At 45.2% G+C, this 13783-nt stretch overlaps 1 protein-coding gene across 1 annotated transcript in view; it reads right to left on the bottom strand.

The window, feature by feature from the left end:
• The window catches only part of DRC7 (dynein regulatory complex subunit 7), a 72043-nt gene that overhangs the window by 28351 nt on the left and 29909 nt on the right, over nt 1-13783 (bottom strand). The window contains exons 8-10 of the mRNA XM_067470990.1: nt 5098-5170; nt 1233-1361; nt 947-1075 (exon numbers count right to left, since the gene is read on the bottom strand). Coding sequence (XP_067327091.1) covers nt 947-1075; nt 1233-1361; nt 5098-5170 — 331 coding nt within the window. The remainder of the gene's footprint in view (nt 1-946; nt 1076-1232; nt 1362-5097; nt 5171-13783) is intronic.

Raw genomic sequence — 13783 nt, 5'->3', positions numbered from 1 at the left:
GGGGATCACAACCAGATACAGTGAAGACATCTGCCCTTGCGCTTTGCTACACTGCTGCTGAGTATGCATGCCCAGTGTGGAACACATCTCACCATACTAAAACAGTGGATGTGGCTCTTAATGAGACATGCCGCATTATCACGGGGTGTCTGCGCCCCACACCACTGGAGAAATGACACTGCTTAGCCGGCATTGCACCACCTGACATCCGCCGGGAAGTAGCAGCCAATAGTGAAAGGACCAAGGCAGAGACATCTCCAGCTCATCCCCTGTTTGGGTATCAGCCAGCATGTCAACGACTTAAATCTAGACATAGTTTTCTAAGATCTACAGAGACACTCGCTGGAACACCTCAGCAAGCGAGAGTCCAAAAGTGGCAGGCTCAAACCCAGCACTTCAACCAATAGCTGATACCAAATGATAGACTCCCTCCTGGGCACTCAGAAGACTGGGGGACTTGGAAGGCGCTGAACAGACTGCGCTCTGGCACCACGAGATGCAGAGCCAACCTCAAGAAATGGGGCCACAAAGTGGAATCCTCGACATGTGAGTGTGGAGAGGAGCAAACCACTGACCACCTGCTGCAATGCAACCTGAGCCCTGCCACATGCACAATGGAGGACCTTCTTGCAGCAACACCGGAAGCACTCCAAGTGGCCAGAGACTGGTCAAAGGACATTTAACCAGCTACCAAACTCACAAGTTGTGTATTTTTCTGTTTGTTTGCTTTGTTCCGTTAGAAATGTAATATAATGGACTGGCTGCTCTGACACGACAAATAAAAAAAATGGCCATGGAATCCTAGGAGTTGACACAGGAGAGCTTTAGCCTTCCCAACTCTGGTGCCTCACCAAACAACAACTCCTAGGATTCCATAGCATTGAGTGGTGGCAGTTAAAGTGGTGTCAAACTGGGTTAATTATACTGTGTAGATACACCTAGATACCTTTGAGACCATGTGCGTGTCCAGGGAGGAAGAACTCCGTTATCCAATCTGTTTGCTTGTTCAGTTCTCTCATATCCATCACGTCTTCTCGGTTCTTGAACCACTCCTTTATTACCAGCTTTTTGGTACCTTTTGGCAAAAGGGAAGGAGAAAGCCCTTTAAAGTGACAATGGCATAAAAGTGAAAGATCATATTTATTGTTTAAAAATCGAATCGCCAGCGTCCCCTATATACAAAACGAGTTTAGAACAATTTTTTTTCTTGATCGCCCAAGCCTACTACTTACAGTCTAGATCCTCATAGACAGTGAGCCGGGTAACCAATCCATTGCTGTTCAGATATGGTGACCATGTCTCCAACTTGGCATTCTTGTACTGGATCACCTTCTTGCCCTGTGGGCACCGGGTCTCAAACTCTAGAGACAGCAAACAGAAGCAAAGGTAAGGAACCCACTGGCCATAATGGCTAGAGTCAAAGAGTAAAACTAAACAACTGGTTCCCAGTCATAGACTGAGTATCCAAAAACTTCTGGAAGATGACAGATTACTCACCTCGGAAGTATAGGGCACTTCGATTGTGTCAAATGCTTTTCAATAAGGGCATTTCAATTGTGTCGAAAGCTTTTCAATATAGGATACTTCAATAGTGTCTAATGCAGCGTTTCTCAACCTGGGGGTCGGGACCCCTGAGGGGGTCACGAGGGGGTGTCAGAGGGGTCACGAAAGACCATCAGAAAACACATATTTCTGATGGTCTTTGGAACACAATGCTCTCTGGAGGTAGGTGAACTACATCTCCCCTAAATCACTGTCAATTCCTCCCAAATACCTCCAGAATTTTCTATTGGTCATGGGGGCTCTGTGTGGGAAGTTTGGCCCAACTCTATCATTGGTTGGGTTCAAGGGGCTCTTTGATTGTAGATGAACTATAAATCCCAGCAACAACAACTCCCAAATGACAAGGCCTATTTTTCCCAAACTTCACCAGTGTTTGCAGGTGGGCATATTGAGTGATTGTGCTGAGTTTGGTTCAGATTCGTCATTGTTTGAGTGGATGTAGGTGAACTACAACTCCAAAACTCAAGGTCAATGCCCTCCAAAACCTTCCAGTATTTTTTGTTGGTCATGAGAGTTCTGTGGGCCAAGCGTGGTTCAATTTCATCATTGGTGGAGTTCAGAATGATCTTTGATTGTAGGTGAACTCCAACTCCCAGATGACAAAATCAATTTGCCCGCAACCTCACCAGTATTCAAATTTGGGCGTATTTGGGTTGCAGATATGAAGGAGCAACGAAAATAATGTTATGGTTGGGGGTCACCACAACATGAAGAACTGTACTAAGGGGTTGCGGCATTAGGAAGGTTGAGAACCACTGGTCTAATGCTTTTCAATATAGGACATTTCGATTGTGTCAAATGCTTTTTCAATACAGGGCATTTCTTTTGGAAAATGGAAATCTCAAGAACCTTTTGGAGATTTTATGATCTTTGGAAAGGCATGACCTTGTTATAAGTTATAACCTTCTGGAAAATGATGCCATAACCCAGTGTTTCTCAACCTTCTTTATGCCGTGACCCCTTAATACAGTTCCTCATGTTGTGGTGACCCCAACCATAAAATTATTTTTGTTGCTACTTCATAACTGTCATTTTGCTCCTGTTATGAATAGTAATGTAAATATCTGATATGCAGGATGTATTTTCATTCACTGGACCACATTTGGCACAAATACCCAATACATCCAAATACTGGTGGGGTTGGGAGGGGATTCATATTGTCATTTGGGAGTTGTAGTTTGCTGAGATTTATAGTTCACCTACAATCAAAGAGCATTCTGTACTCCACCACAATGGAATTGAACTGAACTTGGCACACAGATCTCCCATAACCAACAGAAAATACTGGAAGGGTTTGATGGACATTGACCTTGAGTTTGGATCTGATCCAAACTTGGCACGAATACTCAATATGCCCAAATGTGAACACTGCTAGGGAAAATAGACCTTAGAATCATAGAATCATAGAGTTGGAAGAGACCTCATAGGCCATCCAGTCCAACCCCCTGCCAAGAATCAGGAATATTGCATTCAAATCACTCCTGACAGATGGCCATCCAGCCTCTGTTTAAAAGCTTCCAAAGAAGGAGCCTCCACCACACTCCGGGGCAGACATTTGAGAGTTGCAGTTGCTTGGATTTATAGTTCATGTACAATCAAAGAGAATTCTGAACCCCACCAATGATAGAATTGGGCCAAACTTCCCACACAGAACCCCTATGATCAACAGAAAATACTGTGTTTTCTGATGGTCTTTGGCGATCCCTTTGAAACCCCCACACAACCTTCCCATGGGTTCCGACCCCCAGGTTGAGAAACACTGCCATAACCTCTTGGTAAAAAAACATGACCTGTTAGAGTCATAACTTTTTGGGGAAAAGGCATTTTTACAAGGCAATTGGGTTTCTCAGCTGTTAAACTGATGACCCTAGTAGGCTTGGGCAATCAAGAAAAAAATTGGTTCTAAACTCGTTTCGTTTCTAGGGTGCACTAGCGTTTCAAAATTCTGAGGACTTCCGAAATTTAAGATTTCAAAATTTCGAAATTTCCAAAATTTCGTAAATTACGAATCGATTTGTTAATGGCGGACGCGATTGCGCAATATGCTAAAAAAACCTCCAAATGGGACAGGGGGAACTTCTGAAGCTTCCTTCTCCTTCTGTTGTTGACTGTTGGTGTGATAAAACTAACAACAACTATATTATATTATATTATATTATATTATATTATATTATATTATATTTTATAGTATATTTTATAATATAATATATATATTATATTATATTATATATTATTATAATATTATTATTATATTATATTGTATATTATATTATAATATTATATATTATAATAATAATATAATATAATATATATAATATAATAATTTATTATATTATATTATATATATTATATTATTATAATATTATTAAATTATATTATTGTATATTATATTATTATTATATTATATATTATATATTATATATTATATTATAATATAATATACAATACTATAATATAATAGTATTATAATAATATAATATATATTATATTATTATAATAATAAAATGTAATATATTATATTATAATTGTATATTATATTATATTATATTATATTATATTTTATACTACTTGTACCTGGCAACGCATTGCTGTGGCATAGAGTGAGGGTATGAAAAATAAAGTAATGAGAAATTTTGGGCAAGAAGGATGCCAGGAGAAAGAGGAGGGAGGTGGGAATGTGGGATTTGCCAGCTGGAAGGAAGGAAGGAAGGAAGGAAGGAAGGAAGGAAGGAAGGAAGGAAGGAAGGAAGAAAGGAAGAAAGGAAGGAAGGAAGGAAGGAAGGTAGCCCAGTGCAGCCCAGAGTGAGGCAAGAAGAAGCCTGAGGAAAGAGGAGGGAAGCAGCAGAGCAAAGGGACCGGAAGTGGGGTAAATGTGAGATTGTAAAACTTGCACCAGACATACGAAAATAATTACGAAATAATTACGAAATAATTATGAAATAATTACGAAATAATTACGAAAATTGGAAAAAAATGTTTCGATTCTTAATTACTCCTCACACTATTCCTGCATGGCTCGATATTGGATCGTAAGCTAATTTAAATACGAATCAATAACGAATTACGAAATTAACGAACTGGATCGCCCAAGCCTAGTACCTAGGTATGTCTTTGAACTGTTAGGGACAATGAAATGCCAAAGCACAAACACATACACACACACACATATTAAGCACACACATAAAAGTGTTCTTTTTAGTTGTCCATATGTCTACTCTCCCTTTAAACATCTTGGTTTAAATCATGCTTTTAAGAAAAAAAGCAATCTGCATGTGTGAAATAATGCAATCAGATCAGGTAAATTTTTCTTAAGAGATTACCTGAAAACTCCTCCCCAAATACAAAATAAATAATAATGATAGAAGACAAGGAACATAGATACAGTGTAGGGAGAGATATTGAGTTCATAGTGGGAAATCATACCCTTAATAACCCTTAACCATGTGTCGAGGGAAAGAAAAGTGCAGTTGCAAAGAAACATACAAATTGAAGGCAGCGAGGAAGGCATTAGGAACCAGGAAAGGGAAAAGATACCTTTTTGAGTTATCTGGATCGGCTCCACCCAAGAAGCCGGCATGTCAAAACTCTTTGGCTCCTCTTCTTTAAGCTATTGATAAGACCCAGGAGACAAAACAAAACAAAAAAAAACAACAAGATTATGACAACAAGAATGATTTATTTATTTATCGTGTCAACAGCAACCATACCATTGTATTACAATTCTAACAGAACAAAACAAACACACAGATTAAAAAGAAAAAAACATACAGATTTTTGGTAGCTGATTAAATGTCCTTTGACCAGTCTCTGGCCACTTGGAGTGCTTCTGGTGTTGCCACAAGAAGGTCCTCCCTTGTGCATGTGGCAGGGCTCAGGGTGCATTGCAGCAGGTGGTCAGTGGTTTGTTCTTCTCCGCACTCACATGTCGTGGATTCCACTTTGTGGCCCCATTTCTTGAGGTTGGCTCTGCATCTCGTGGTGCCAGAGCGCAGTCTGCTCAGCGCCTTCCAAGTCGCCCAGTCTTCTGTGTGCCCAGAAGGGAGTCTCTCATCTGGTATCACCCATGGATTGAGGTGCTGGGTTTGGGCCTGCCACTTTTGGACTCTCGCTTGCTGGGGTGTTCCAGCGAGTGTCTCTGTAGATCTAAGAAAACTATGTCTTGATTTAAATCGTTGACGTGCTAGCTGATACCCAAACAGGGGATGAGCTGGAGATGTCTCTGCCTTGGTCCTTTCACTATTGGCTGCTACTTCCCGGTGGATGTCAGGTGGTGCAATACCGGCTAAGCAGTGTAATTTCTCCAGTGGTGTAGGGCGCAGACACCCCGTGATAATGCGGCATGTCTCATTAAGAGCCACATATACTGTTTCAGCGTGGTGAGATGTGTTCCACACTGGGCATGCATACTCAGCAGCAAAGTAGGATAGCGCAAGGGCAGATGTCTTCACTGTGTCTGGTTGTGATCCCCAGGTTGTGCCAGTCAGCTTTCGTATGATATTGTTTTTGGCACCCACTTTTTGCTTGATGTTCAGGCAGTGCTTCTTGTAGGTCAGAGCACGGTCCAGGGTGACACCCAGGTATTTGGGTGTGCTGCAATGCTCCAGTGGGATTCCTTCAAGAATGATTGACAACTGGGAAATAGAGGGGGAAAACGTGGAGGCAGAGACAGACTTTGTATTTCTAGGTGCAAAGATTACTGCAGACACAGACTGTGGCCAGGATATCAGGAGACACTTCCTTCTTGGGAGGAGAGGAAGGACCAATCTCGATAAAAGAGTGAAGAGCAGAGACATCAGACTGGCAATGAAGATCCACCGAGTCAAAGCCATGGTCTTCCCTGTAGTCACCTACGGATGTGAGAGCTGGACCTTAGGGAAGGCTGAGCGAAGGAAGATCGATGCTTTTGAGCTGTGGTGTTGGAGGAAAGTGCTGAGAGTGCCTTGGACTGCGAGAAGATCCAACCAGTCCATCCTCCAGGAAAGAAAGCCGGACTGCTCATTGGAGAGAAGGAGAGTAGAGACAAAGATGAAGGAATTTGGCCACATCATGAGAAGACAGGAAAGCTTAAAGAAGAGAATGATGCTGGGGAAAATGGAAGGAGAAAGGAAGAGGGGCCGACCAAGGGCAAGATGGAGGCATGGCATCCTTGAAGTGACTGGACTGACCTTTAAGGAGCTGGGGGTGGTGACGGCTGACAGGGAGCTCTGGCGTGGGCTGGTCCAGGAGGTCACGAAGAGTCAGAAACAACTGAACGGATGAACAACAACAAGTTTGGTCAATTACTGATTTGAGCCATCACTCTGCAAATGCCTTGTTCCACAACCAGGATTTCACTAGCTTTCTAAAGGTCAGGAGGGAGGGCGCAGAGCTAAATTCCATTGGGAGGGGGAAACACTTTAGAAACACTTTAGAAATGAAACACTTTAGAAACACTTTAGAAATGTAACACTTTAGAAACACTTTAGAAATGAGTTTTGAAACATTTTTTTCATTGGTCCACGCTCGTTACATCCTGAATAGACTACTGCAACGCACTCTACGTGGGGTTGCCCTTGAAGACTGTTCGGAAACTTCAACTGGTCCAGTGAGCGGCAGCCAGACTACTCACCGGAGCGACATACAGGGAGCACACCACCTGTCTGCTATGTCAGCTCCACTGGCTGCCGGTTCAGTTCCGAGCACAATTCAAGGTGCTGGTTTTGACCTACAAAACCCTTTACGGTTCGGGTCCAGTGTATCTGTCCGAACGTATCTCCCTCTACATCCCACCCTGGAATTTGAGATAATCTGGGGAGGCCCTGCTCTCAACCCCACCGCTATCACAAGTGAGGTTGGTGGGGACGAGGAGCAGGGCCTTCTCGGTGGTGGCCCCTCACCTGTGGAACTCGCTCCCGGGGGAAATTAGGTCATCAACATCCCTCCTCTCCTTCAGGAGGAAGGTAAAGACGTGGTTGTGGGACCAGGCCTTCGGGCAATCTGACAATTAGATATGGACAACCAGATGGATAGGACTGACAGGACTGACAATTGTGGACTTGGAATTTGAACTATGAGATTGCGAAACGCTGACCATCAATGAGGAGAAATGGTTTGTATTGGTTTTATTGCTTTTACTGGTTATATGGTTGTTTTTGCCTTGCAAGAATTGTTGTTTCTGTCTATTGATGTTATTGTGTCTTATTGTTGTTATGTGATATGGACATCGAATTGTGCCTTGCTTGTGTAAGCCGCCCTGAGTCCCCTTCGGGTTGAGAAGGGCGGGGTAGAAGCAACCGAAATAATAAGAAATAAATAAATTGATCGCACAGACCGAATGCATCGTTTTGCTATTACTTGAAGAAGTACTGTGTCCACTTCTAGGCAAAACACTTGAAGGCAAATGCAGAAATGAACTACAAACCTTTCAGAGAGGACAACAAAAATAGCTAGGGCTATGGAAGAAGAAATCCCAGGAGGAAAGATGGAGATCTGTTTGGTCTGGAAAAGACAGAGCTTGGGAAATATTTTTTTGTACTATACTTCACAAATGTGCCGTTGCGCCTGGGTTCTATAGATCTTAGTGAAAGATACATGGACGTGATATCTCTCCCCAGGGGATTGCTTCTTAGAATCATAGAATCATAGAATCAAAGAGTTGGAAGAGACCTCATGGGCCATCCAGTCCAACCCCCTGCCAAGAAGCAGGAATATTGCATTCAAATCACCCCTGACAGATGGCCATCCAGCCTCTGCTTAAAAGCTTCCAAAGAAGGAGCTTCCACCACACTCCGGGGCAGAGAGTTCCACTGCTGAACGGCTCTCACAGTCAGGAAGTTCTTCCTCATGTTCAGATGGAATCTCCTCTCTTGTAGTTTGAAGCCATTGCTCCATTGCGTCCTAGTCTCCAAGGAAGCAGAAAACAAGCTTTCTCCCTCCTCGCTGTGGCTTCCTCTCACATATTTATACATGGCTATCATATCTCCTCTCAGCCTTCTCTTCTTCAGGCTAAACATGCCCAGTTCCCTAAGCCGCTCCTCATAGGGCTTGTTCTCCAGACCCTTGATCATTTTAGTCGCCCTCCTCTGGACACATTCCAGCTTGTCAATATCTCTCTTGAATTGTGGTGCCCAGAATTGGACACAATATTCCAGGTGTGGTCTAACCAAAGCAGAATAGAGGGGTAACATTACTTCCTTAGATCTAGACACTATGCTCCTATTGATGCAGGACAAAATCCCATTGGCTTCTTGCCCTCCGTTAGGAAACTGGAACTCCCAAGGACCAAGACACAACAGATAACTCGAAATAGGTTTATTGTTCACAATGAGTTATCTTTCTTAGGCATAAACTTGACGTTTCAACAGGGATAAAGAAAATATACGTTACAGTCTCTGAAGTCTTGGGTTCAAGGAGTTTGCAGCTGAGAAGCTTTCCAAGTTCCCTCTTTTCTCAATAGCTGTGAATGCCTGAGCACCCACAACTCCAGTCCATATTGCCTATATTTGAAGGCACAAAGTCTTCCTCTGGTGCCAAAGGACTGGTTTGAAGGCGCTTGAGGCTCCTCAAGGGAGATCTGGACATGAAGTGTGAATCTCAAGGGTAAAAACCTGAGAATTGGTGATGAGAGATAGCTTAAAACAAGGGCTTTCGAGCCAAGTCTTTGTCACGTCCGTCTATAAAGCGGTCTGATGGTAGAATGAAGAAGGAAACACTGCCCTCCAATTCTAGGAAGAGGTGGGGCCAAACAATTGAGCTGAGGGGGCAATTCAACTGGTGCAAACAACATTGATTGACAGCTATAAATAACCAATCAATCCAACTATACATTTACAGAGAAAGCAGACAAGTTGGGGCATGTTACACAGTTCAAAACTTTGCAAATTAAAGTTCTACATATAGGTGGCGCCACTTGTGCCGTCACAACAAAGGAGATGGTTTTTCCCCACATCCTAGCATGTACTGGGTTAGGTAGTCTCCACGACCATAGCTGGCTCAGTCTTATAAGCCTGTCCTTCTTTCTCCAGGTTTTAATATATACATGCCCCACAGTGAGGACAAACATCATAGCAGTCCTACAAAAGTGATGTTAGGTTCTTGTGGGTTTTTTCGGGCTATAGAGCCATGTTCTAGAGGCATTTCTCCTGACGTTTCGCCTGCATCTATGGCAAGCATCCTCAGAGGTAGTGAGGTCTGTTGGAATTAGGACAATGGGTTTATATATCTGTGGAATGGCTGGGGTGGGGCAAGGAGCTCTTCTCTGCTGGAGCTAGGTGTGAATGTTTCAACTGACCACCTTCATTAGCATTTGAAGGCCTGGCTGAGCCTGGGAAAATCTCTTGCTGGGAGGTGTTAATCTGTGCCTGGTTGTTTCCTCTCTGTTGTTTTGCTGTTGTAATTTTAGAGTTTTTTAATACTGGTAGCCAGATTTTGTTCATTTTCATGGTCTCTTCCTTTCTGCTGAAATTGTCCACTACACAGACTACACAGAGAAGCCATTGAAATCCACAAGCATGAGTTTTGAAACATTTTTTTATTGGTCCACGCTCTTGTTACATCCTGAATAGACTACTGCAACGCACTCTACGTGGGGTTGCCCTTGAAGAATGTTCGGCCCGAAAACAATAGGAATATATTGGCAACTCCAAAAAATCCTCCTGACAAGATACAGCTGAGATGCCAGGATGGTGGTCCCTCTGGGTTAAGGGTGGTGCTGTTCAATGCCAGGTCGGTAAATGGAAAAACCTCCATCATTCGAGATCTAATTCAGGAGGAACAAGCCGACCTGGCATGTATAACAGAGACCTGGTTGGACGAGGGGGGAGGGGTGAACCTCTCCCAACTGTGCCCGCCAGGGTACTCTGTCCAGCACCAGCCGAGATCCGGAGGGCGGGGAGGAGGAGTGGCAGTCGTCTATAAGGTTTGCATTCCCCTGATCAGGTGCCCCATCCCACAATCATCATCATTTGAGTGTGCCGGCTTTAGGTTAGGTGACCGGGACAGGATAGGGATTCTGTTAGCGTACCGACCACCCCGCTGCACGACAGTCTCCCTACCTGAGCTAGCAGGAGTGGTCTCGGACATGGCGTTGAGCTCCCAGCGGCTTTTAGTCCTGGGGGATTTCAATATCCATGCCGAGACCGCTCTCTCAGGTGCAGCTCAGGACTTTATGGCCGCCATGACAACCATGGGCCTGTCCCAACTAGTAACTGGTCCCACCCATACGGCCGGACACACATTGGATTTGGTCTTTTCTCAGGGATGGGGTGACAGTGTCGGGGCGGAGGAGCTGACCATTGCTCCATTGTCATGGACCGATCACCACCTGATTAGGTTTAGACTGACTGTACCTTCTAACCTCCGCAGGGGTGGTGGACCCATTAGAATGGTCCGCCCCAGGAGACTCATGGATCCAAATGGCTTCCTGATGGCTCTTGGGGAATTTCCCACCTCCCTGGCTGGCGACTCTGTCGATGCCTTGGTCTCTCATTGGAACACCGAGATGACTAGGGCAATTGACACAATCGCTCCGGAACGCCCCCTCTCGAGCCAATCCAGCCTCTTGGTTTACTGAGGAGCTGGCGGCAATGAAGCGAAAGAAGAGGTGGCTAGAGCGCGTGTGGCGAAAGAATCCGACTAAATCAGCCCAAACACATCTGAATGCCTTTCTAAGGTCCTACGGTGTGGCAATAGAGGCAGCACAAAAAACATCCTTTGCCGCCAATATTGCATCTGCGAAGAATCGTCCAGCTGAGCTCTTCCGAGTTGTCAGGGGTTTGTTAAATCCGCCGAAAAGCGAGATCCCTGACAGCTCAGGAGCTCGCTGTGAAGCGTTTGCTCGATTCTTCGCAGATAAAATTGGGCGGATTCGGTCGGATTTCAACGCCACTTTACCTGCAGTCTCTGAGGATGTAACGAGAGCATCTGCTTGTCAGGTCTTATTGGATTCTTTTCAATTGGTTCAGCTTGAGGATGTGGACAGGATCCTTGGAGAGGTGCGACCCACCACATGCATCCTAGACCCCTGTCCATCCTGGCTGATAAAAGAAGCCAGAGGGGGTTTGGCAGAGTGGGTGAAGGTGGTGGTTAATGCCTCCTTACAGGAGGGCAAGATTCCAGCGAGCTTAAAGCAAGCTATTATCAAACCGCTGTTGAAGAAACCATCACTGGACCCCACTCAATTAGACAACTATCGGCCAGTTTCCAATCTCCCCTATTTGGGCAAAGTCATGGAACGTGTGGTGGCAGCACAACTCCAGGGGTTTCTGGTAGACACTGATTATCTTGATCCGGCACAGTCTGGCTTTAGACCGGGACATGGAACGGAAACAGCCTTGGTCGCCTTGGTAGATGATCTGCGCAGGGAGCTAGACAGGGGGAGTGTGTCCCTGTTAGTTCTGCTGGACCTCTCAGCGGCCTTCGATACCGTCGATCACGGTATCCTTCTGGGACGCCTCACAGAGATGGGACTTGGGGGTACTGCTTTGCAGTGGCTCCAGTCCTTTCTGGAGGGACGGTCCCAGAAGGTGTTACTGGGTGACACCTGTTCGGCCCCACAGCCATTGTCATGTGGAGTCCCTCAGGGATCAATTCTGTCCCCAATGTTGTTTAACATCTACATGAAGCCGTTGGGGGAGATCATTCGGAGTTTCGGACTGCGATGTTATCTCTATGCAGATGATGTCCAGATCTGTCACTCCTTCTCACCTGTCACCAAGGAGGCTGTCCAGACCTTGAACCGGTGTCTAGCTGCTGTGTCGGACTGGATGAGAGCTAACAAATTGAAATTAAATCCAGACAAGACAGAGGTCCTACTGGTCAGTCGTAAGGCCGAACAGGGTATAGGGTTACAGCCTGTACTGGATGGGGTTACACTCCCCCTGAAGTCGCAGGTTCGCAGCTTGGGAGTGATCCTGGATTCACCGCTGAGCCTGGAACCCCAGGTCTCGGCGGTGGACGGGAGAGCTTTTGCGCAATTAAAACTTGTGCACCAGTTGCGCCCGTATCTTGGGAAGTCTGATCTGGCCACGGTGGTCCACGCTCTTGTTACATCCCGAATAGACTACTGCAACGCTCTCTACGTGGGGTTGCCCTTGAAGACTGTTCGGAAACTTCAACTAGTCCAGCGAGCGGCAGCCAGATTGCTCACCGGGGCGACATACAGGGAGCATACCACCCCCCTGCTATGCCAGCTCCACTGGCTGCCGGTTCAATTCCGAGCACAATTCAAGGTGCTGGTCTTGACCTATAAAACCCTGTACGGTTCCGGTCCAGTGTATCTGTCCGAACGTATCTCCCGCTACGTCCCACCTCGGAGCTTGAGATCTTCTGGGGAGGTCCTGCTCTCGACCCCACCACTCTCACAAGTGAGGCTGGTGGGGACGAGGAGCAGGGCCTTCTCAGTGGTGGCCCCCCACCTGTGGAACTCACTCCCCGGGGAAATTAGAGCATCACCATCCCTCCTCTCCTTCAGGAGGAGGGTGAAAACTTGGTTGTGGGACCAGGCCTTTGGGCAACCAGGCAATTAAAGACCAGCAGGATGGACAAAATGGTATTAAAAGCGGAACTATGAGACAGCAAACACTGACAATGTATGGGATGAATTTAGGTTTGTATTGATTTTATTGATTTTATTGATTTTTACTGGAATAATTGCATGAAGCTGTTAGTAACTGTGAAATTTTACTGTAAGTTGTGATGATTGTTGTGATGCTGGCATCTAATTGTTGCCTTTACTCTGTAAGCCGCCCTGGGTCCCCTTCGGGGTGAGAAGGGCGGGGTAAAAGAACCCCCAATAAATAAATAAATAAATAAAACTTCAACTGGTCCAGTGAGTGGCAGCCCATGAAAATGAGACCATGAAAATGAACAAAATCTGGCTACCAGTATTAAAAAACTCTAAAATTACAACAGCAAAACAACAGAGAGGAAACAACCAGGCACATCTTAACACCTCCCAGCAAGAGATTTTCCCAGGCTCAGCCAGGCCTTCAAATGCTAATGAAGGTGATCAGTTGAAACATTCACACCTAACTGCAGCAGGGAAGAGCTCTTTGCCCCACCCCAGCCATTCCACAGATATATAAACCCATTGTCCCAATTCCAACAGACCTCACTACCTCTGAGGATGCTTGCCATAGATGCAGGCGAAACATCAGGAGAAATGCCTCTAGAACATGGCTCTATAGCCCGAAAAAACCCACAAGAACCTAGTGATTCCAGCCATGAAAGCCTTCGACAATAA

This window comes from Anolis sagrei, chromosome 8 (genome assembly GCF_037176765.1).
Source record: "Anolis sagrei isolate rAnoSag1 chromosome 8, rAnoSag1.mat, whole genome shotgun sequence".
NCBI lineage: Eukaryota > Metazoa > Chordata > Lepidosauria > Squamata > Dactyloidae > Anolis > Anolis sagrei.
Note: the sequence above shows the minus strand (reverse complement) of the source record. Positions and strands in the feature narration are given on the sequence as shown.